Source organism: Sorex fumeus, unplaced genomic scaffold, assembly GCF_029834395.1.
Source record: "Sorex fumeus unplaced genomic scaffold, SorFum_2.1 ptg000033l, whole genome shotgun sequence".
Lineage (NCBI taxonomy): Eukaryota > Metazoa > Chordata > Mammalia > Eulipotyphla > Soricidae > Sorex > Sorex fumeus.
This window is the reverse complement of record NW_026606090.1, coordinates 16,478,780-16,504,021: the sequence shown is the minus strand read 5'-3', so window position 1 is coordinate 16,504,021 and position 25,242 is coordinate 16,478,780. Positions and strand designations below refer to the sequence as shown.

The 25,242-nt window shown below is 40.1% G+C and overlaps 2 protein-coding genes across 6 annotated transcripts in view; one reads left to right on the top strand and one right to left on the bottom strand.

The window, feature by feature from the left end:
* SLC20A2 (solute carrier family 20 member 2) overlaps positions 1-13,505 on the bottom strand; it is a 125,256-nt gene extending 111,751 nt beyond the window's left edge. Inside the window, exons 1-3 of one of the 4 annotated variants that reach the window (XM_056116959.1) lie at positions 13,366-13,505; positions 9,249-9,618; positions 7,124-7,226 (exon numbers count right to left, since the gene is read on the bottom strand). The gene's annotated coding sequence lies outside the window, so the exon portion shown is untranslated. Of the gene's footprint in view, positions 1-7,123; positions 7,227-9,248; positions 9,638-13,365 lie in introns of those variants that run through there. The other 3 variants (XM_056116964.1, XM_056116962.1, XM_056116960.1) reach the window with 3 other exon arrangements.
* On the top strand, positions 13,374-23,931 carry SMIM19 (small integral membrane protein 19). Of its 2 annotated transcripts, XM_056116970.1 has the most exons (5): positions 13,406-13,511; positions 16,370-16,483; positions 16,663-16,800; positions 20,254-20,378; positions 23,408-23,931. In XM_056116970.1, the coding sequence occupies exons 3-5, from the start codon at positions 16,667-16,669 to the stop codon at positions 23,470-23,472; spliced, it is 324 nt and encodes a 107-aa protein (XP_055972945.1). In that variant the 5' UTR covers positions 13,406-13,511; positions 16,370-16,483; positions 16,663-16,666; the 3' UTR covers positions 23,473-23,931. The 2 variants fall into 2 exon arrangements, with proteins under 2 accessions (XP_055972944.1, XP_055972945.1); XM_056116969.1 differs by lacking the exon at positions 16,370-16,483 and having other exon boundaries at positions 13,374-13,511.
* The last annotated feature ends 1,311 nt before the right edge of the window (positions 23,932-25,242 follow it).

Sequence of the window (25,242 nt, the reverse complement as noted above, 5' to 3'; positions counted from 1 at the left end):
GATAGCATAGTTTCCTGTTTCCTAAATTTATCGTTAATAAAATACTGTGGTATGTTTGTTACAATTAATGGACTTGTCTTGGTATGTTATTTAGCCTGATTTTATTCAGTCTTTCTCAGGTTGTTTTTCTCATGTGTTTTTCCTGTTCTAGGATCACGTCTAGGATGCCGTTATTAAGTCATCAAATCTCCGCTGCTGGTAGGAATTGCTGACAATCTTCACCACCCTCTTTTTCACTTTTCTATTTTATTTTAGTCTTTTTTAAAAAAACATTATTTTTAACATGAAGGTATTTACCTATTAATCTGAAAGTTATTTATTTTTGGCATATAAGCATAAGATTTACAGAATACTCAGTTCAAAGTAAGATGATTTATAAGACAGGTAAGTTTTATTTGCCCAAAAGGAAATACTTTAAAATACCAGTTATAAAAATGATTGAGTGTTGGTGAGACAGTACAGCAGGAAGGACACTTGCCTTGCATACAGTTGACCTGAGTTTGATCCCCACATCCCACATGGTTCCCTGAGCCCCAGTATCCTTAAGTGCAGAGTCAAGAAAAAGTCCTTAGCAGCATGGGGTGTATATGCTGGAGCCCTCAACCCCCCAAAAGAAAGTAACTGTAAGCATAGGATTTAATCAGATCTACTTTACAATCCTGAATGGTCTCACCATCTACTATCTCAGTGACATGGTAGAGTTCAGGATTTCCGCCAATTTCTCATTTTTATAGTGGGCAAAATGTAACATCAGTCTAATCTTTAGAACTACCCTAACATTTATTTACTTAAACTATCACTATCTTTGGGGCTGGAGTGATAGCACAGCAGGTAGGGCATTTGCCTTGCATGCAGCCAAGATGGCCGACCCGAGTTTAATTCCTCGGTCCCTCTCGGAGAGCCTGGCAAGCTACCGAGAGTATCTCGCCCGCACGGCAAAGCCTGACAAGCTACCCGTGACAAGAACTGAGTGCTGAAAGTAGGTAAGAGGATAAATATGATAACCTCTCAGTACCTGTTTACAAACAATGATGCTCAAAGGGAGAGGTGCGGGGAGGGCGAGAGAATAAAAGTATTTACCTTAGAGGTAGGATGGGGGGAGGGGGCGAGAAGGAAACTGGGGACATTGGTGGTAGGAAACACACATGGTTGAAGGGATGGTGATGGGACACCGTATGACAGAAACCCAATCATGAACAACTTTGCAACTGTATCCCACAGCAAAGCCTGACAAGCTACCCGTGACGTATTCGATATGCCAAACACAGTAACAACAAAGTCTCACAATGGAGACGTTACTGGGCCCGCTCGAGAAAATCGATGAACAACGGGGGGACAGTGACAGTGATCACTATCTTCATTTATATTGCTATTTTGTTAGTAATAATATTATTTTAGTTTTAAATAAGCTCCCTTACTAACTTCCCTTACTAGGAAAATATAATTTCCCAATTTTAAAAATGTCGATACAAATTTAACATCAGCCAAAAGACTAAACTTATTTATGCCTCTAGACAGTAATTTTTTTTTGTAAAAATGGAGCTTTAGACAAGAAATATATTTTGATCTTTATCAAAATTCTGGACTGACAGTTCTAGCTCAATACTATTATCTTTTAATTATTTTAAACACAACTCTTAAAATCATAAAGTTACAACATAACAGTCTAAGAATATAATAGACTAAGTACTACCTACAATTTGGCTTATAACTAAGTCAAACAAGGGTCTATTTATTTCAAGTGAAAAGACTGTCCAAGCTGATTATCATATGGCCTAGGATGTAGACCCACCTTTTTGAGACCTGTTAAATTATAAGTCAATCAATCAGTCAAGCAATGGAGAGAAGGAGCAGGGTAAGGCCCTACACTTGGCTGTGGTGCACTGACTCAATCTTGAGCCCAGACAGGATCTCTTGAGCAATGCCAAGAGTGATCCCTGAGCACAGAGTGAGGAATAAACCCTGAGCACTGCAGGATTTAGCCCCCAAACAACAAATGAATAAACAAATGAAAATAGTAAATCACTGAACCCAATTTTCCAATGCTATTTAAAAAAATGCTGTTTGTTTCTTTTAAAGGCAGTTAAAACAACTTAAAAGTAAATAAAAACATAGATATAATCCAGGAACTATACTCATACAAACGCAGAAACACACACACAAGAATATATAAAAGCATATATATATGGGATTACAACCATACAGTGAATTTATAATATATTTCATATTAAATGGGATTGTATCTAGGATCCTATATGAGATTGTATTATATATGTATCAGTATTACAACCTACAATAATTTTATAATATTTCACATAGTAACTTTATAACCTATTTCAAAGCTTCTGTAATGATAAATTTTGCCCCAACTCTTCTGAAAGTCCCTATGAAAGACCTAATACAATGATTATTTTCATTTATTTATTATTATTATTATTATTTTGCTTTTTGGGTCATACCTGGCATTGCTCAGGGATTACTCCTGGCTCTGCACTCAGGAATCACTCCTGGCGGTGCTCAGGGGACCATATGGGACACTGGGAATGGAACCCGGGTTGGCCGTGTGCAAGGCAAATGCCCTACCCAATGTGTTATTTCTCCAGCCCCAATAATTATTTTTAGATGGTTCTGGAAATTGAACCTCATGCATGGAAAGCAAGAGCTCTACCACTGAGTTTAATCCATAGCTCTAATATTCTCATTATCCCTAAAACTTAAGAGTCTGGGGCATATTTCTGTCAAATAAACTTAATTATAGCAAATTTTATATGCCCTGCAGGCAAATTAGATTTTTGGGAAATTATAAGTCATATTAAGAACATCTGGCATACAGACCACTGTCACTATCACTGTCCTCCCATTGTTCATCGATTTGCTTGAGCGGGCCCAGTAACGTCTCCATTGTGACACTTGTTACTGTGTTTGGCATATCGAATACGTCACGGGTAGCTTGTCAGGCTTTGCTGTGCAGGCGAGATACTCTCGGTAGCTTGCTGGGCTTTGCAAGAGGGGCGGAGGAATTGAACTCGGGTCACCCATGTTGGCCGCTTGCAAGGCAAATGCCCTACCTGCTGTGCTATCACTTCAGTCCAGCATACAGATCAAACTAAATAAAACTTCTGGTTTAAAAAATAGGTTTAAACTGTAAGATCACAAGACTAGTTTTCTTTAAAATGATAAAAAAAAAAGAAAAAGGAAGGGGAATTCTGAACATTTTTAATAGAATATGCATTTAATGGGCTTGAGCGATAGCACAGCGGGTAGGGCGTTTGCCTTGCACGCAGCCAACATGGCAGACCCGAGTTCGATTCCTCCATCCCTCTTGGAGAGCCCGGCAAGCTACTGAGAGTATCTTGCCCGCATGGCAGAGGCTGACAAGCTACCCGTGATGTATTCAATATGCCAAACACAGTAACAAGTCTCACGATGGAGATATTACAGGGCCCGCTTGAGCAAATCGATGAATAATGGGAGGACCATGATACCGTGATGCATTTAATATCTTACAGCAAATAAACTGTATTTCTATCCCATGATCTGAATTTTTTTTTTTTTTGGGCTACACCCAGCTGTGCTCAGGGCTTAACCCCGGATCTGTGCTCAGGGATCACTCAGGCAGTGTTCATGAAGCCATGTATAGTGCTGGGGATTGAACCCAGGTAAGTACCTTAGAATCTGTCCCTTTTCTACAGCCCCTCTACCAATTATTTATCTCTGTACTTCCAGCACATAGTCCTACACATAACATACATACATAAATTTCTTACAAAGAGCTTAACTATGGTTTTGATGTCTGGTTTTATTTTAATCAGCTGCTCATAATGTAGTGGTAGTGAGTCTTTACAGTATTATTACCAACCACGCACCATCCTTAGCTTTAAGAAACCCAGCATCTGTCATGACAAGGAAGGCTCAAGCAGAGAGGAAATTCAGTATTATCAACCTCAATTTGTGGAATCATTCTTAACAACTTATTAACATATAATACTGTGTGAATAATACTTATTAACATATAATACTAAGTCCTATTTTAAGTTGAATAAAGCTGTCCCTACCTTCATTATGAGTCAGCCTCCTAAGAGGTGACACACACTTATACAAAACTAAAATACACAACATGTTGCACCACAAAGTACAAAAGAAAATAAAAGAAAAATATCAGGAAATGTAAATCATCAATAGCATCAAACTGATTTTTTTCCAAGAAACTACCTTTCCTTTAAAATATGACTACAAAGTCCAAAGAGGCTCACTATGGAGGTCAGAGCAGGAGCAATAGCACAGCAGGTAGGGGCATTTGCCTTGTATGTGGCCAACCAGGGTTCTATCCCTGGCATCCCACATGGTTCCCTGAGCACCACTAGGAGTGATTCCTCAGTTCAGAGCCAGGAGTAACCCCTGAGCATTTCTAGGTGTGACCCAGAAAGATAACCCCCACCCGAACAAAAAAAAAAAAACAAGATGCTCATAATCATTCAAAGTATATGTGTTCCCACATAAGAAGCTAACAGGGTCAACCGATAACAGCATTTTGATAATATTAATGTTGACATAGCTTAAGACAATACTTAAGACAAAGCCTCTTAAAATATTTACAAAATCAAGTTTCTATTGTGGTAAATATAAAAAGCTAAATATAAGAAGCTAAACATAAGAAGCTATATAAAAATGTAAAAATGCAGATGACCTTGTACAATTGATTAACATAAATACTGAAATTTTTTATTCTTTTGTGTGACTTTTTATATAGTAATAATTAAAACATATGGATCATTTCCATTACTACAAATTGAGCTCTTTTCTAGTATTTATTTTTCCGACTTTCCACCCATCCACAGCCCTGCTCTTTAATTTTTCAAGACAAGGGAGGAAATTCAAACATTATCAACTTTTAAATGAAGAGTTAAAATGAAAGCACCATCAAGTTTTGACACACAAAAATAAACTTTTTTAAAAAGCAGAAGTAACGAAGAGTTAAAATGAGAGCATCCTCAGGTTTCGGCACCAAAATCCATCAATAAATAAAAACTGAACAGAAAATGTAGGAAAATATAGAAAAAGTTCAGGGAGCAATTACCCAAAGAATCAAAGCACAAGAAGAAAGCAAGATGAGAAGGAAGGTGACACCCAGGATGGATAGGTGAGCTATCAGTGAGTTACCCAGGTACAGTTTACCATGGTAGTAAAAGACCTGATGGAGGGTAAGAGGCAGGTGACAGTGAAAAAGAACCAAGTGATGTGGGTAGAGGCCAAGGGTAAAATAGGCAAAAGTGAAAAACAGAATTACAAGAGAGAACAAAAACTAGGAAGGAGGCATACCCACAGAAATGCAGGGCTGAGAGAACAGAGAGTATACACAATGGGAGGCTGAATCAAAGAAAAGGCAGGAAGTGGCAAAACACAAAGACACTAGACAATTCTGAGATGAGAAAAATGTGCTCCATGATAGCAGAAAAGGAAGACATCTGGGGAGATGTGGGAGTATTAGTACTGCAGGTAAGGTGCTTAGACCCACCCGGTTTGGATCCCCTGCACCTGAACTCCACCCGGAATGATCCCAAGTGGAGCTTGGAGTAAGCCCTGAGCACTGTCAGATGTGGCAATCAATCCTGACCCCCAAGGGGAAAAAAAAGGAAATAGGGAGAAAAGGATGAAGCAAACCATGCCTAGTGGGGATGAAGATATTAAAAAATAAATTACTTCTGAAATTTTACTCTCCTCAATTTAAAAAAAAATTTTTTTTAATACTGTCAGGTAAAATTTGCCTCATAAAAACCAGAGTTTCTCAATTCACAGAGAAGAAAATTATTGCTATCAACTGACTTAGTCATACATGAAAGAACAGAAAATTTGTCAGTAATTCTACATGTTGTCAGGACGAAAATTAGTTGTGAACACGAGCTAAGAGAATTACTGACCGATTAACTAGTTGGGGAAGAGAGCATAGAGAAGTGGTTACAGATAAATGAAGGAATGGGGGTGACTCGGGAGCACTGTGATGGGTGAGACCTGATAAGCCTAAATTCCTTGTGGCAAGGGAGAAAGGACAAAGCAATGTCATCCTACACGGAATGACCAACCATCTGAAGAAAAGATTTCTGTGTGCAGCTGTTTCTATGTGCTCATCAGAATTTGGAGAAATCCCTGCTTATTACTACTGCCTCTCCCTCAAAAGGAAAGGGTAGTGTAAGATGATAAAACTTTCATCAGTGCTACTATAAACCTCACGGAGGTTAAAAAAAATAAGGATTACAACCATCCATGTTATCCTGGTCTCCTAGATAAATGAAAACAGACCAAAGAAATCATTCATCATTTCCATCTAGAAACAGCAGAGAAAAACAAAACACTGAACAAGAACTTAGTAAAGAAGAGCAACTCTGAAAAAGAATTACTCTATTCTTGATCCCAGAAAAAAAATCTAGAGTAGGAGAGCAAACACAAATATATTTATGAGCCTTTAGAAACTGAAAGAAAGGGTTATATCTCTCTGAATAGATAGCTCACTGACCTAGCATGTGTTTCGCTTACTTGGGATTCCTTCTTTCATTTTATCTTCAGTGCCAAAAAATTATGCGAGAAAAAGCACAGAAATATACAAAGACTGGGAGCAAAATAAGGAAGATGAAACCACTGAAGTCAAGAACGTGTGAACAAGCAGCAGCATGCCACTACAAAGAGGCGATAGAGCAACATCACTAGTTACCAGCCTGAGAACCCCAATTTCCAGGGCCAGCCATGCTCGCTTCACCTACTCTCGCTACGATTTCTCTACTTGGACACAATAAATCTCTAGTCGTAGATTATCAGCTGTGATAGAAGAAAACAACTCAAATATTATACACACAAACAGATGGATTAACAGCAAATGTAAGAAACACGGAAAGAAACATGCTAAGTCTTGTCACGCAGATTTTCAGAACTATCTTCCTCTGCAGCTCGAATATCATAAATACTAGGATTACTTCTTGAAATTTGCCTTTTCTTCTGTTTACTGTTCTTCATGAATATCTTAAAGAGTCACTTGGTCATCAATCCATTCAGAAGCATCTGACTCAAGACAATTTATGGCTGGAAATGGTGCTGCTCCACAGGCTTTAGGAGACTTCTTGAAGGAACAAACCTGGTTATTTGGTCTCTTCTGAGCACACAAAGAAAGGAGGATTTGCTCTCAGACTCAAAGATAGCCTAGAAGTCGGAGTGTGCTGTTTCCAAGATAAGATCCCCTGAAAAAAAATAAAGTTAAAATCAACCAGGTTAAAAAAATAATAAATGAAAACAAAAACCTCTAATGAAGCAGTGCAAGCATTCACAGTATTACATTTTAACTAACACTAAAATATAGTTTAAATAAATATTAAAAGTAGCACATGCTTCACAAGACAGACTCTGGCTTTAGTCCCTGGCACCAGAACTGAAGTAATTCAAATTAATATTTAAACATCAGCTTTAAAATACTATAGTTTAAAAACAATTAAAAGGCACCACAAAGTATATAACCATGTATTTAAAAATGTGGTAATTCTCAAATTCTCAAAATTAATTTAAAATACCACTTAAAATTACAAGAAAATTATGGGGCTTAATAGTCCAATCTCCATCATGGCCAGAATTTAAAGTAGCACTGAGAAAACACAATTTTCTACATCGAGGTCTTGGAAATGGTATGAACAAGCTCACTCATCTATAAAATGAGCTCCAGAATTGATGATGTGTAAAATTTCTTCCAGTCATAAAATTCTAAAATTTACATATTATCTGGTAGTAAGAGCTAGGTTTCACTAAAACAGCTGTAGGCAAGTTATATGCTTTTGACTTTGTCCTGATTTCCTAATCTATAGAATACAGGGCTAGTTCTTCTTCTTCTTCTTCTTCTTTTCTTTTTTTTGGCTTTTTGGGTCACATCCAGCAATGCACAGGGGTTACTCCTGGCTCTGCACTCAGGAATTACCCCTGGCGGTGCTCAGGGGACCATATGGGATGATGGGAATCGAACCTGGGTCAGCCGCATGTAAGGCAAACGCCCTACCTGCTGTGCTATATATTGCTCCAGCCCCAGGGCTAGTTCTTCTTAGGGGATGGTGGGCTCTTGAATTACAAGAAGATGGCTTAAAGTATAGATACCCAGAACTAAGGAATGCCATTCTTTCAATTAATGTAAGATACCTCTTGCTTTTTTGAATAAAGTAGGGGTCAGTAATGTTGTCTTATATGTGCAAAGCTGAATTTGTCTTGACAGCACACAGTCCTTCAACTAACAATGGTCATGGTGCAGGGTCTCCAGAATAGTAATGGTTTATAGTATCTACAATATTATATTAAGCTTTTTTTTTCTTTTTTTTTATGACATCTTATTGTCTCTTTCCTACTTTGGACAAACTTGCAGGCTATCGAATGTAGCCTGCCCACAGGGCAGAGTCTGGCAAACTCCCCGTGGCGTACCAAATATGCCAAATACCAGTAACAATGATGGGTCTCATTCTCCTAAAGAGCCTTGAATATAATCTCAGGACTAGGATGAAAGAGACGTTACTGGGGCCTGCTCGAGGCAATCGACGAATAACAGGATGATGAAATGAAATGAATGAAGCTTTGGGTCATTCTGAAATACATTCCTGAAAGAACCAGCATACTAGAGAAATGAGGATACCAAGAAAGAAGGGAAATAAGTGGGGAGGAATGAGGAGATGGACTGGCAATACAATAAAAGCATGGGGGGTGGGGGGCTGGAGAGATAGAACAGTAGGTAGGGCATCTGCCTCATATTCGACCTACCCTGAGTTTGATCCCATATGGTCACCAATCACTGAGCACCACCACGAGGAGTAATTACTAATTCCTGAGTGCAGAGCCAGGAGTAACCCCTGAGCATCACCAGACGCCCCCACCCCCTTCTTCATAAAACTTCCAAAACCCAAAATACAAAAAGGGAATTTTTGATCAAGGGTCTTGGACATGTTAGTGCTACAGAGGTAAAGTAACTGACACATCAAAACCATTAAAATGTGCAAGCATGTGACCCAAACTATAACAAGTCAATTTAAAAAAAAAGAGAGAGAGATTTTGTTAAGGAGGCAAGGAGGGGAGAGGAAGAGAATCTCAGGTCACTGGTGGAGGGATGCTGACATTAATGGTGGGCATAATTTCACTATGTCTACTTATCAAGCACTCCCCCTCCCTCCCCACTCCCAAGACAAATGCCAAGACCTCTGACCCAGCAAAAACAATGAGTAACCAAAAGACTATACCTGCTGAGGGTGTGTCCTCCCCGCTGCTAACCAGGTTTGTGCCAAACGTCAGACAGGATTCCCGGACAGTGGAGTGGTGATGTATGTATTCCCCTATCTGCGAAGTTACTCTGATTCAGTAATTCTGTGGTTGCCCAAGGCCCCCCAAATAATACTGTCAGCTAACTGGGCCTTTTGTTTTTCTTCAGTTTGCTGGAGTTTGTAGGCCCTCATCTAATTCCACACAGCTTCAAGGAGAGTTCATCAGTCCATGTATGCCAACAAATCAAAGGAACCATTTTACATTTTTCTGTCCACCAAAGAAGGATTACTTGCATTGAAGAAGCCTTTCTATCGCTCAAAACAAGTTGGAAGGACGGTCCGGATTCCACTTAAGGACAGAACAAACAGCAGTGTAGCAGAAATCTTTAGTGACCTACTTTCCGGCAAACTACAACTACAAGGGGTTTTAATCTATAAGTGTTTAGAAAAGAAAAGCAGTAAGATTCAAGTGTCATTCAATAGTATTCTGTTTGGCACTAACATTTTTACAGTGAATTAGTAACAGTCATTGACCCATGTCCTGGTGAATCACTATCCAAGAATTCAATACTTACAAAAATAAAATCCTCACTCAGATTTGAAATTCAAAGTTCAGTTTCTTGACCTTTACCTTTTGTCATTTAAAAAGTGTCTCTGATAGTGAAAAGGTGAATGCAAGTGTAGTGCAAGGAGTCCCAGGTTCGACTCTGAGGACCATATGGGTCCCCCAACCAACACTCTGGGAGTTGTTCCTAAACCAAAAATAAATAAATAAATAAATATAAACCACTTCTATCTGAAAAATCCATAAATGTTTCTGCAGCTCAGAGTCAGTGAAACCTCTTATGCTACTTTGAGATTTTAAAGATTTGTAAATTGAGAAAATTACAGTTAAATTTCACTTGTATCCTCCCTGTGTGCCCCCCATTCCTTTTGTGTGGGTCAGAAATTGAATCCAGGACTTCATCCATATAAAGCATACTGTCTACCATACAGCGACACCCAGGTCCCTTTAGCTCTCTCTCCTGTCTTCCCTAGTGAAACCACACTGGAATGTAGATTGCTTGATTTCATATCAAATCATCCTACTTATAACTTAAATGGTGATCTGCGACAAATAAATTGTCTTTCTGTGCCTCAGTTTCCTCATTTAAAAATAGGATTACAACTGTACCTACTTCAAAGCATTGCTGTGAAATTAACAGGTCTGGCACTGCACATGCTATTTTTATTTACTTTATTTAGCTCCAAACTCTCCAGTTTATTCATATGTACATAATGCAAATCCGGGTCAAATACTGTCTACTTGAGAATGGGACTGCATATTAAATAATTCTGATGCTTTCATCAGGTAAGTACCAAATTACTCTGTTTATTATTATAATGGATGAGCAAAGAAGTTATCACAAGTTGTACTGTATAAATCTCATATTCCCTGCCCTCAAGTAATCTATATTTTGGTTGGGGAACCAAAACACAGGAAACTCTTTCATAATGATATAATGCCATAAAAAATCAAATGACAAAGTGTGCTATGAACAGGTACCATTTAAATGGCTACAGATTCTGTGGATGGAGCAGTACTGTCCCTAAAGTTAAGTGGAATTGTTACTAGTGGAAAAAGACAAGAGGATTCCAATGTATTTTTGTTCATTCCACAAATATTTACTGAGCACCTCCCATATGCCAGGCTCTGTTCTAGGCTTAGTGAAACAAAAAAGGTCCCTTTACCCCAGGAGCTTAAAGTATTCTGCATGGGACAGCCAAGCGTTTAAGTAAGAACAAGCAATGCTTGTCTTCTTACTCAGTGAAACAAACGTCACTTAAATGCCTTAGGAAAGGGAGTCAATTGCTGGCATTATATTATGGGCACTTTGGTTTTCACCACAGTGACAAACACAACAGAAATGACAAGTCATAAAAAATTCAGTAACTTTTCATTTGCTACATTCTAAAAACATTTCACTGCTTACAAAACACATGAAAATAATATTCTCTGAATTTCCTGATATACATAAATGTCAATACAAGAAATGTACAAATATGCAAAGGTCATTTCCCTAGAACACTTTTCATAATAGACTTGTGGAGACTTACACCCTAAAGTTTACCCAGTAAGCATATTAATGCTTTGCTTTATACTCATGTGCCACCCCCACCTTCTTCACTTCATCCACTTCCCCATGAAGGTGGCTGCCTTTTAGTAACATGTATCTCCTAGAAAAGTGCCTGAAGATACATGGGGCAAGAATCATCACCAGTTCTTGGGAGTGTTTATTCCAAAAGCAAACACATACATCCTTTGCTTCTCATATCCTTCTTTAATGACAATTCACCACTTCTTCCCCAAAAGAAGTATCAAAGAAGCCCTCCAAAATATATTGACTGGCAAATAAGTCTGTCTTTTTCTGTCCAAGGACCCCACTAGAATCAGAAGACTAGTCCAGTATGCTCCAACCACAAATAAGCCATAGAGCCAAGCACCTCCCTCATCCTCTCTAGTCCATTCAACTTTCAGAGATGCACAGCGTCACTCACCATGAGTCTGATGAAAGCACTAAAGTTAATCTTTGGGATCAAAATAAACTTACTGATTAAGGAAGTCAAAAGAAACTTAAAATTCAACTAAAAACTTCTTAATGTACAAAGTACTAAACTCAAAACATGTTTAAGATATTTAAAAGACTGAAAAAGTAGGCAGACTATCTCCAAAGTGCATACTCAACATCCTTAAGCCCCTGAATGTTAGACTCAGCAACCAAGTAGCAGCCAGTCCACTGGTTTTTATTTCCTTGGTTTGATACAGGAAAGTCAGTTTTCCTCTTTCATGTTTGTTAACCTTTGGTTAAGAATGTCACTTAGAAACCAAATACGTAAAGAGAAGGCCATTCAGAAGGGCCATTAAAGCTTTCCCAACGTTTGCTTTTTCCAGTGTTCTGGTACAGGCTATTTATTGGGTAACATTATGTAATGCGAGTGCGGATAACCTAAGATTTTGGAAACGACAATACTCAACTAATGATAGTTTTACAGATTCTAAAATCCGTATTACAGCTTGAAAGACTCTCTAAGTCGTTTTATGAGCCAACATCCGTATTTTATAAAAATAGAAACAAGCATTTAACGTATATCATCCACATGGGCCACACTCAAATTCATGCATTCAAATGTTTTGAGCAACCAATGCTTACGCAAAGTTATCCGTGAGGATAAAACGGATAAAGCCTGTCAACCAATTAGCACAGACCTCCGAAACAATCACCGCTCAAAATGTCCCTTTATTAACGTTCTTCATTTCCTAACTTTCGAGTCAAACTAAATGGTTCAAGAAATATACTGATATAGAGCAGAAGGATAAAGCTGCTCTGTTATTGTGGTAAGAAACGCTCTTGCTCTAGACCAGAAAAATCCACCAGGCAGCGGAGTAAACTTGAGAAGGGGCAGTGCCAAATGCCAGCTCTTATCGATTCCGAACACCCCCTCTAGGATCCGGGAGAAACCTGAAGGAGCAGCTAGCAGACAAGGGAAGGCTCCGGCACCAGGAGAGGCAGTTTCCCTGCCCCGCTGCCTCAGCCACTGAAATCTCATTCTTTCACTCAGGTGCTGAAGACCTACAGCAATTCACTTCCTGTTTCGTACTACAAATATTTCAAGTCCCCACACAATAAAAAAAAAAATACTAGGAAGGCACTGAAATTGACACTACTTGAGCATCCCGGGTTGGATAGTTTCTGAAATCGCGCACGACCGCGCGGCGGGGGCGTGAGGCGCAGGGAGGCCGGCGGGGGGCGTGAGGCGCGCGGGAGACCGGCGGGGGCGTGAGGCGCGCACGGGGAGGCCGGCGGCGTGAGGCGCGCACGGGAGGCCGGCGGGGGCGTGAGGCGTGCGGGAGGCCGGCGGCCGCGTTTGGCGCGCACGGGGAGGCCGGCGGCGTGAGGCGGGCGGTGGGCTCGGAGCGTGGGGTAGCGTCCGCGCGGGGGCAGCACCCGCGCCGCCCGGCCGCCCACGCGCGCGCCCAGGTGCCGAGCCCCCGACGGCGTCTCCCGATTGCGAGCGAAAGCGCGGGGGGCGGGGAGGGGGGGGCGGGAGGCCCGACCTGGCGCCTGGTTCCATCCGGAAGCCGCCGCGCCGGCAGGAAGTGACGGAGCAGAGGCCGTGGGGGCCGCGGGGCCGCTTCCCGCGCGCCCGGCCCTGCGTCCGGGGAAGAGCCCCGAGCCGAGTCGCCGCCACCGAGCCCGCAGCGTGAGTGACCCGCGGCCGCGCCGCCCCGCGCCTCGCGCCCCGCCGGGCCGCGTCACCGGCCCCGCCTCGGCCCCGCCCCGGCCGCGCGGGGGGAGCGCGGGGGCGACGCGGCGGGGGCCGGGGAGGGGGTGACAGCCTCGCGGGGCCCCGTGCGCTCACCGGCCACCCCCAGCCCCCAGCGCGTCCCATAACGCGACTGCGCAGTGCCCGGCGCTGAGGGGTCCCGAGACGCCGTCAAAGCTGAGAGACCGGCCCCCCGCCAGGGTTCCCGTGAGGAATCCCAGAGGGTCGGTTCTGACGAGACAAGTGACATTAAAGCACGACGATAAGTGACGGCGACGTCAGGGCCAGCTGCGCGGCGCTGAGGAGCCCCGGAGCGGGAGACGCCTTTGAGGACTTAGGGTGCAGCCCCTCGACCCGGAGTGAAATGTCATTCCCAGCCTAAAAGTTGCTGCGCTAACCCGAGCCCTCCTGGTTATATCCTGGCGACTCCTCTCGGGATTCTTAGTTTACCTGGGACCCAATTTAGTTCGTACCAGCATCTCCTCACTGAAAGAGTCCAGCATTGCTTTGCACGAGAAAGCAACTCTTTGCCTGAGGAAAGATTTTGGCGCTCCTAAGCCCCAAGCTCTTGGGTAGCCACTTTGGTTATATTCCCGAAACATGAGCTTGCGGGGAATGAACTGTTCCAGTACCCCTGGGTACTTTACTTTTAGGAAGGTGGTGCTTGGTGTGCAGTACCTGCCAGTGATGGTTGGGTACTGTCGAGCTTAGGCCTTGGTTCTGTACTTTGATTCTAGACAAGAGCGTCCCATATTTCTGGCATTCATACGAAGTCATCCTACTCGTGGTGCTGGACTGAGTAGAAAAGGCCCAAGGTCACTGCTTAGTTTTTCACAATTTCCCAGACTACAATAAGTGCATGTCCCTGGAATAGTAGAACCGTAGTGTCATTGCTCACCAAGAATGAATAAAATTTAAATTTAAATTTCACTCTTCTGGATCAGTAATTGAGAATTCCTTTCTACTAGAATTAAGGACTGGTATATTTGTTGCAGGAGGAAAATAAGCTCTGTGGGAATGGCATATGAACAGGATTTTGTGAATAATTGAAGCAAATTAATGTGGCTCAGGTTGTTGATTCAGAAGTTAGTAAACAAGAAGACATGTTCATAATCGGACAGATAGACACACCTGTACAGTGTTCGCGGTACTGTTGCCTATTTCTTTTGCTATTTATTAGTTCTCAGCATTGAGAGCTACCACTTTTGGTAAGAAATCCTGAAATTTCTGCAGCATCTCCTAACAGATGTCTAAAGCCACCTCTTGCGTATTACAGTAATTGTGGTTATTTTACATCTAGGCCTTAACAAAATTTGAGAAACCATAAATTATAAAGATAATTATGTTCTGGCTCTTCCAAAAGTTCCCATTTCTAAAGTATGTAAGTTACTTATTATGTAAGTCATGTATACATATAATAATACAATATATAATAATATAATAACTACATTCAGAGCTACTCTTGAGTCCAGTTTTGAGAAACAAGAATTGAAATTAAATGATGGCAAATCCACTATGCTGTCCATTCCCCCTCCCCCCTCAATATTCAGGGAATCAAGAGACAGTACAGGGGTTAGGGCACATACTTTACTTACTATCAACTCAACCTAATGCCAGGTACCACAGATCCCCCAAACCTAGGGTGTGGCCCTGGAGGCCTTCAGAGCTCCATAGGCATATGGCTGAGCAGCATCCTGATACTGTCACACTGAACCACAGGCTGAGAATCATCTGGAGAGACCCCCCCAGGTTCGCTCAGCACCATTTGGAGGTCTCCCAAACCCATATTTTTAACATTTAGGAATTGGGTATGGTTGATTGTTAAAATAATATTTAGATCTTGCATTTATAAATGTTTATACGTTTAAAATTCTGTTTTTAATCTCCTATTTGTTTACAATTCCAGTCTTTATGGTCATCAAAAACCAATAGATGTCATAGAAATGACTTTCCTGCAGTATATGACAGCAGGTATCAGAAAGCATGCCATATGGTTTAGGAGCAGACCCCAGAGAAAGTGTGTATTCACTTTATGTCATGGAAACTAAAAGAGGAAAGATTGTCCTCCTTAAACTTAATGACCCAAAATCTACATGCGAGAATATTTTGGAGGCTTATAGGTCAGTTTACAGTATATTTTGGGTAGAAAATTTCTACAATCCCTTCAATGCTATGTGATATGTAAAAGAAATTACAGAACAGTTTTATTAGCTTCCCAGTATTTTTTATCTTTGTAGAAACTTTAGTATATCGCCTATCATTCATCCACTTTTCCACCTTTTTACAGAATTCTAAAAGTTCACTTATGTGTTTCTTTTATATTCTATATCATCTTAGAATTGCCATTTGTGACCAAGACAGGGAGAATTTTGAAGGAAACATTAACTTTTCAAATTCTAAAAAATTAAGAGACCATTACCCTTTTACTTGCTACTTGATGCATTTGTTCTTACCACTCATTTTCTGTGGGAATGTCCAAAGAATGCATTTCCTTGAATAGAAGTCACAGCTGTGTAAATAGCAAAATGTAACTTATCCCATAACTTCTTTCAACCAAATTTGGCCAGCTGGTCAAAACTAGATAAAGCTCTAAACATTTTTCAGTTGCACTGTGAAGCATGTAGATGACTATTGTCATGACTTTTCATCTTTTCTAGCCTGATGTTTATTCTTTGAACATCAAAGCCATTGTTTGGATCTCTGTTTTTAAATTTTCAGTTGCTTTCCATCTGGGTGGTTGGTTATCTCAAGATCAGGCAGTGACAATCCTTTTGGTCATATTTTTTCCATTCCAGGTTTTCACCTTTATGGAAAGGAGTTCTAAATGTTTCAAAGATGACAATAAGGAGAAATACATTGCCTGCTTTAGTTACCTAGACCAGTAGTTGACAAGCTGAAAACATCAGAATGTAAGTAGTTTAGGTTTTTGAGGACTGTGAGACAGAAATCTAGAATATTATGTAGGTGGTTATAACCATTTTAAACTGTATCTATTTTAAAATGTAAGAATATTTTTGGCTCAGAGCAGACTGGATTTGGTCAGTCCTTATATGCATAAAAAAAAAGAAATCCTTTCTTTCTCTTTTAGCCCCATGCCTGGAAGTTACGGCGTGATGGCAGACGATGGCTCTATGGATTATAGTGTGCATGAGGCCTGGAATGAAGCCACCAATGTTTATTTGGTGGTGATCCTTGTTAGCTTTGCTCTCTTCATGTATGCCAAGAGGTAACATTTTTGTTATCACAGGGTTGATAAGAAACTGGGCATTTAAAAGTCTTGCAAAATTTTTTTGTTATATATTGTTGCTGAGTTAAAATGCACAAAAATGATTTCATTAGCATTTTTGTTCTTGCTATAAAATCTGATCTACTAGGGTCTCCAGTCCTGGGCATTAAGGTTCTAACTTTGAAAACTCCTTTGGTTTTGCTTATTTGTTTTGTTTTGAGGCCATACCCAGAGGTGCTAGGGTTGCTCCTGTCAGTGCTGGGGAATATGCAGAGCTGATTTTAAATCAGGGACTTCTGAGTAGTAAGTATGCACTCCAGCCCTTTGAACCATTTCACCAGCCTCCATAATGCCATTGATTTAGAAATGAAGATTTAAGTGCGGATCTGGACACCTAGACTCGGTGCTGGAAATTCTCATTCTGCTGTTAGTATTAGAGTTCAACTTTATCCTCCATTCTGGAATCACTGTTGCCCTTGGATGAGCATCATTTTTGATTTACATCCCTAAAATGTAGAAACAATATTTTCTATATATGTTCAGCAGTTCTCTCTTTGCAGAGTTTAAGTGTTTTTTTCTTTTATTTCTGTGCACAGCTGTCAGAGTATTTACTGAATGAATAATATTGGTGTTACATATAAATGATTACTTATGTGTCATTCCACATTTATATTTCATCCCTTGAGTACACTGACCTTAACCTTTGTATCACTATCACTATCACTATCACTATCGTCCCGTTGTTCATCGATTTGCTCGAGCGGGCCCAGTAACATTGTGAAACTTGTTACTGTGTTTGGCATATTGAGTACTCAAGGGTAGCTTGCCAGGCTTTGCTGTGCAAGCGAGATACTCTCGGTAGCTTGTCAGGCTCTCCAAGGCTGCAGAGGAATCGAACTCGGGTCGGCCGTGTTGGCTGCGTGCAAGGCAAACGCCCTACCCACTGGGCTATTGCTCTAGCCCAATCTTTGTGTCCCTGATGCACAAAGATGTGGGGTCAGTCATCAATAAACTTTATTCTCGATGTCGGAAAATAAGCTGTTCTCCACATTTTCTGGATCCTTTACCTTAAATAAGAGTTTAATATGGGAGAATAAGGGAGGGGAGATTCAGTAGTTCAAAGGGATAGAGTATGTACCTTGTATATATTAGTCTCTGAGCTCCTCCAGGTATAGTGCTGGTGGTCCCTGCAGGGCTTCAGCAACATTGTGTTTCTGGATGTTAAGTGTTTCACTTAAGGGCTGAGTGTCACTAGGAGTGGCTCCTAGCCCCTTGAACACCACCTTGGAGTCCCCCTACCCTATCCCAAGAAGAATGAGAAGAGAGAGATGCGTTAAAGAGGAAAAACAGTGTTAGCTGCTTATGTAACATGCTTCAAGATATCTTCTACCAGGGAAACAAAAAAGTGTTTAATAGTTCAAAATAATTAAAAATCCAAAATAATTGATCTTTGGCCTGGGGAATAGTTTCTGGCCCAGATTTGCCCTCAGGTGTGCAAGCTAGCCCTTCCCACCACAGACCCCCCAGAAGAAAGTAAATGTTAGCTGCCTGGACTCTTGCAGGTAGATGAGGGGACAGTGACCTGCTCAATGTCTATACACATCCATGTATCAATTCTGGCCCATTCATAGCTTTCCCCTCCCAGTAGCCACCTCCTTTGTACTGCACTATTTGAAAATTAGAAGTACTCTGTTCTTAATCAAAGTACATGGTGTTTTGCAGAGAGGGAGAAGAAGCACACAGAAGTTGTACATCACTTTTTGTCGATGTGTTTAGCCACTTCTTTTTTTTTTTAAATTATTATTTTTTTAATGAATCACCTTGGGGAACAGTTATAGACTTACAATCTTTCGTGCTTACATTTCAGTCATACAATGACCAAGTACCCATCCCTTCACCAGCACCCATTCTCCACCACCAATGATCCCAGTAAACCTCTCACCACCCCCATCCCATCCCCCACCCCCACCCCCACCCTACCTCTGTGGTAGGGCATTCCATTTTGCTCTGTCTCCTTATGGGTGTTTTGGTTTGTTATAGATGTTTGTACTCTTTTTTTTTTTCTTATTTTTCATAAGGGCCAAAAGCCAGTGGTGCTGGGTAACCTGAAGCTTCTCCTGGAGTGCTCAGGGGCCCCTTGATCCACACCCAGGAGTTCTTATGGTGCCTAGAATTAAAACCCAGAGACTTGCATGTGCTGTACTACTTGAGGTATCTCGCCAGAGTCTATAGCTGCATGCTCGAGGAAATATTCAAGGAAGAATACTTGAGCCAAGGAAGCATCTCATAGAGCCAGAATAGAAATTTGATTCATTGTCATTTGAATGCTTTTTTTTTGTTTTGTTTTTGGTTTTGGGCCACATCTAGCAGTGCTTAGGGCTTACTCCTGACTCTGTGCTCAGGTATCACTCCTGACAGGCTTGGGGAACCCATATGGGATGTTGGCGATTAAGCCTTTGTTAGCCTCATGCAAGTAAAAACACCCTAGGAGCCGGAGCAATAGCACAGCAGATAGGGCGTTTGCCTTGCATGCTGCTGACTTGGGTTCAATCCCCAGCATCCCATATGGTCCCCCAAGCACCACCAGGAGTAATTCCTGAGTGTAAAGCCAGGAGTAACTCCCGAGCATTGCTGGGTGTGACCCAAAAAGAAAAAAAAAAAAAAGAAAAAACACCCTACCCACTGGAGTACCCACTCTGGCCCCACTTATTTTTTTAAATGTTTTTATTTTAATAAAATTTTTCACAGTGATTTATTACATTCAATATTCCAGCTCCAATCCCACCACCATTACACCTTCCCACCACCATTATTTCCTGTTTTCCCAACCACCACCCAAACCTACCCTAATAGCAGGCTCTAAATGATTTATTGTATATTGCTAACATGTTATTACCAGTTAAGCCTTGAGTGTTAATATTTTCTTAATTGAGATTGGTTGCCTTCTACTTTACATCCCATCCATTGTGGTGTGCTACTCCTGGTATATCAGAGATGCAGAGTAGGAGATATTGCTCCAGGAATTCTAAAATTTTATGGGGTGATACAGCTGGGGTTAAATTTTTAACTGGATGTTTTCTTTGGAGTCTAGAAGAATCTTTGGAGTCTGGAAGAATCTCTGCAGCTTGCTGATCTCTTTCAAGATTATTTGTGAGTCTCTAGATCATGGCCGTTAATGAACTTATATGGCACCAGTTCATGGATGTGATTGCCAGGCTCCCAGAAGAACAGGGGTCTGTGGGAGAGGTCCCCCATCTCCAACTAGTGGGAGCCTGGAGATTTCAGTCACAAAACCTGTATACCTGAATTTTTCAGCAGATTGACTCATGGATGAGGCTCATCCAAGACAGTGGAATCTGGCCTCTGGCTCCATTTTTAATGTAGCTTTGTATTATCTCAGTCATAAAAATATATAGTAATACAAATTTCTCTCTGCATTGGTTTTGTTTTTAGAAATAAAAGAAAAATTATGAGGATATTCAGTGTGCCATCTTCAGCAGAAACCTTGTCAGAGCCTAATTTTTATGACACAATGAGCAAAATTCGCTTAAGACAACAACTAGAGATGTATTCTATTTGTAAGTATATTCTATGTTTAACTGTGTACATAGGATGAGCAAAGTAGTAGGTCCTCATGAATTGAGTACAGTTAGCAAAATAGCGTATAATAAAAGCTTAGTACCCTTTCCATATGCTCAAAACAGTATGAGCAAAAACATTTGGTTAATGCATCAAAACTCATTGTATGTGTTCTTTCTTCGACCTGTAGAGTACCAGCAATGGTTAAATAATCGTATTTTGTATGTTTTACACAAAGTAAATATTTTAACAATCTCTGTTATAGTATCTCCTCCTTTGAGTTTACTTTCTTATAGAATGGCAACAGAGTAGCCAAGGTACTAGAGACCTAAGGACCCCTAGAATGATTCAGGGTGGAAGAAGTTGTGTTGGAGCTAAATTAGGTTTGGTTTATGTTTATGGAGTTTGCGGTCACTTCTATTAGAATTAAATTACTGTAATCCAAAGCTCCATGTCAAATTTATGGGCATGTCACACCAGTGTATCAGTATTACTATTTCCTGCAGTATTAAGTGCTATAAGTAGGTAGTGGAGAACAACCAAAGCTTAAAATGTACAGCACCATTATGCATTATATACAGAAGCTACAGCCTTTTGTACTGCCATTCTGAAGAATAAGGTATGGTTTCCATGGTGTATTAAGAGAAATCACTGTCACTGTCCCCCTGTTTTTCATTGATTTGCTCGAGCGGGCCCAGTAACACTGTGAGAATTGTTACTGTGTTTGGCATATCGAATATATCATGGGTAGCTTGCCAGGCTTTGTGTGGGCGAGATACTCTTGGTAGCTTGCCGGGCTCTCCAAGAGGAGAGGAGGAATCGAATTCAGGTCGGCCATGTCAGCTGCGTGCAAGGCAAACGCCCTACCTGCTGTGCTATTGCTCCAGCTATTTGCTAGGATGCCACTCTTAAAATCAGTTGACCAAACATCCTCCTCCCGACCTTTTTTAAATCTATAATATAAATGTTCTGAGTAATTAAGGGTGTGTGGAGGAAGGCTTAGAAAGAAAAGCACCAGATTATTAACATGAATTACCTTGATGCAACAATGTTCTAAGGGAAAAAGATTAGATATTTCTTTATATTTATAAGAGTGTGTGTTTGTGTGTTATGTAAATACTTATAGAAAGAAACTAGAAAGGGTAATCAGGACTGGAGAGATGTAGAGGGGTGTGATGGCAGATGTGTTGCATGTAGTCAACCTAGATCTGATCCCCAGCATTACATGGTCTCCCGAGCATTTCTGAGTGCATTCCTGGAGGCTCTCAGTGCTTCCAGGATAGTGACCCCAACACTGCAGGGGTCAAGTATCATGACCCTGAAACCCTTGCATTGAACCACTGGATCAACTGATGGAGAATATACACACATATATGTTTTAATCTAAGTAGAGACTGTGAAGCATTCTGCACCAACAGCACTTCCTTTTGGAAAAGGAACTGTGTTAGTACAGCACTGATAAAGTAGGAGGAAATCAAGCTTTTCTTAATCCCCTCTCTTGTTCCTTTTATGTTTTATGGCATTGGCTTTGGCATGGTTTGTGGCATTGGCTTTGACATCAGCATTGACATGATTTACTAGTAAAATTAACATAGCAGCCATGTTCACAAAGGTGGAAACTGCCAAAAGGATACACAAAATGTGGTTGATGAAGGTCGATAAAAGTGTTAGCTTTATAGAGGAAGGGAACTTGACACATACTACTGCATGAATGGACCTTAAAAACACTGCTTGAGAATCATTCTTATAAGAAACTGAAATAAACCAGGCATAAAGAACAAATAAATGTTAGAGCATTTTGCTTCTATGAGACTAAACTCAGAGACAGAAAGTAGAATGAGGTTGCCAGGCTAGGGGTGGAGAGAATAAGGAGTTATTGATTAATGGTGAGAGTTCAGTTTGGGATGAGCAAAAGGTTTCTGTGGGTAGAAGGTGATGATGGTTGTACAAAAATGGAGTATGCCTGATACCAGTTAAATACACTCAAAAATTGTTAAGATAACAAGTTTTAAGTATTCTACAATTTTTTAAATCCCTTATCAAAATTAGGTTTTAAAAAGAAAAATGATTTCAGAAACTCTACATAGAAAATAAAAAGTCATTTTTCATTGAAGTCTAGTCAGAACTGATCAGTCATCTCCTTCTCAATAACATAGTATATGTAATTTAAACCCAGTATATAGTTTTTCTTTATGGTGAAATATATAAAATTTATCAGAATGCCTATGTTACAATGTGCTTTTGGCTTTTTTGGGTTTTTTATTTTGTTTTTGGGCCACACCCAGAGATGCTTAGTGTTCACTCCTAGCTCTGCACTCAGGAATTACTCTTCGCAGTGCTCAGGGACCATATGGGATACTCAGGTAGGTTGCATTCAAGGAAAGAGCCTTACCTGCTGTGCCATCTCTCCGGCCCCAGTGTATATTTGTTTTCTTTTGCTGCGGTACATTGCCACAAAATTAGTGGCCTGAAACAAAATAAATATAACAATATAGTCAAATTTATTTATTTTCTTTTTCTTGGGTGGGGAGTGGTACACACCTAGCTTTTATTCACTGGCACTCTGCTCAGGAATCACTCCTGGTGGAGCTTGGGCGACCTATATAAGATGCTGGGGATTGAATGTGGGTCAGCTACATGTAAGGCAGGCATCTTACCTGCTCTACTATCTCTCTGACCCAGTCATATTTCATGTCCTGTGAACAAAAACGTCATTACTAACTTATGGTAAAAAATGGGAGTTAGAAAAAAAGAAATTAGGAAATCTTAATTTTTCCCGTATATTTTAAGGTCTAGGAAATCCTGTTATTTAACAAAATTAAGGAAATTGGATAAAAATAATTTTTAAAATAGCATTAAATAATGTTAAGAAATAAGAGGATCGTGATGAGAAATGAGATCTAAAAGAGAAATGTTCATTTGAAATGAATTTTTCAATTGAGAATCAAGGCTTAAATATGATTTAATGATGTTAGCTAGTAATTATTTTGCTGTTTTGTTCATTTATCTCTTTCTTTATTTTCAATAGCAAGAAAGCATGACTATCAGCAACCACAAAACCAAGCTGACAGTGTACAACTCTCATTGGAATGAACTCTAAAGAAGCAATATAAGTAACTGTTGTAAAACAATGTAGTACCAAGTTCCTAATTCTTCCTGCTAAATCATGAACAATATATTTTGTTAGTGTTTTGTTGTTTTGTTTATGGGCCACACCTGGCAGTGCTCAGGGGTTACTCCTAGTGGTGCCCAGGAGACCATATGGGATGCCAACTATCAAATTCCAGTTGGCCGCGTGCAAGGCAAGTGTCCTACCCACTGTACTATATCCGCAGCCTCTTTGGACTATATTTTTAAAAAAGACTTGAGCATAGAGTCCATCCATACTTAAGATACAACACAACCAGAGATTTTTATCTAATGAAATCCTTGATTTCTTCAGGATACAATCAACCAGGAATCTTAAACTATATCTTTAGAAGTGAAAATGCATAGCCAGTGATATGAATATTTTTACTAAATTTGAAAATAAAATCTAGTCATTGAAATGCAGTCCTTTTATTTTTTGTTTGTGGGTCATACCTAGCAGTGCTCAGGGCTTTCTCCTGGCTCTGTGCTCAGGGGTCACTCTCATGGTGCTTGAGGGACCATCTGTGCCAGGGATCAAACCCGGTTGCCATGTGCAAAGCAAGCATCTTACCTGCTATACTGTCTCCAGCCCTAATGTCCTTGTAGATTATTTTCTGTCAGAAATGTAGTGTGGATGAGGGGCTACTTTATAATCTTTTTGCTGGCATCACCACTGTTTAATTGCACTAAATAGTGTAGCTTCTTCAGAACTGTACAGTTGACTGTCTTCTGCTCGTGAAGCCATTTTCTAATTACAGAAGCTTTTCCTCACTTAGTTTCTTCTTAATCATCGTCCCATAAATTTGGTTTTTGGTTGTTAACTTTTTAACCCCACAGTTTCTTTTCCTTTAGAAGTGTCGTCTTTGGCTGTGCACAAGCCATGCTGCTGAAAAAGCGACTTTTCTTTATTAGTGTTAGCAACTGGCTTTTCAGACCATCAGTATTTAATATGACTGGTCATTTCTTAGTGTGAGAAGCTTCCCTGCAGACCTGCTATATTTTGTATTATTATGTAGTGTACAGTAAAGTGTTCTGATAGAATTTTTCATATTTTTTCAGTAAAAGCTGGTTGGAGATATGGCAGGAAGTTGAACTATTTGTTTAACTCTCCACAAGTTTGTTTAATTGGAGGTAGTCTTAATTTTAAGAATTAGAGCTATATTTTAAGCATTATTTTCTTTGCCCTTTATAATTGTGAAAACTATAAAGTGAGAGTGGGTGAGTATGGTATTGGGGATCGAATGCAGGATTCACACATGTGGTACATTGCATATGCTTTACTGCTGAGTCACATCCCTGGTCCCAAGAACATAAATTTTAAATGGAGAAGTTCAGAAAAAATAATCATTTTTTGAAATTTTTGAAATTCCACTTTTGTATTATAATCATTCAAGAATGTATATCTTATACAAGGGAGTTTATATTGTACACAAGTACATATTGTGCAACAGAAGTAATAGTGTTTTTTAAAATGAGTTTGAAAGCACTGCCTGTATAGATTAATACAAAACTGAAGCATTGTAAAGAGCTATAATTAGGGGCTGCAGGTAGCAGTGCGGTAAGAAAATTATTTTAAATTAAACTTTGCTCTAAGGAGAATCACAACATTTCCATAAGAAGAAAATGTAATCAGGAGTGGAAGTGCTTTACTTGCTAACACTTTTGTAGAAGAATTTGGAAATCACTGAAACTGGCTGTCTTGATTTATAAAAATAAAGTATAAATAAATATCTT

What these genes read in the sequence shown, in the direction of transcription:
- SMIM19 (XM_056116969.1), top strand. Translation starts at nt 16,667, where the DNA reads ATGCCTGGAAGTTACGGCGTGATGGCAGACGATGGCTCTATGGATTAT. An exon ending in CTCTTCATGTATGCCAAGAG is followed by an intron (nt 16,801 to 20,253) that starts GTAACATTTTTG and finishes TTTTGTTTTTAG; the next exon opens with AAATAAAAGAAAAATTATGA. An exon ending in ACTAGAGATGTATTCTATTT is followed by an intron (nt 20,379 to 23,407) that starts GTAAGTATATTC and finishes TATTTTCAATAG; the next exon opens with CAAGAAAGCATGACTATCAG.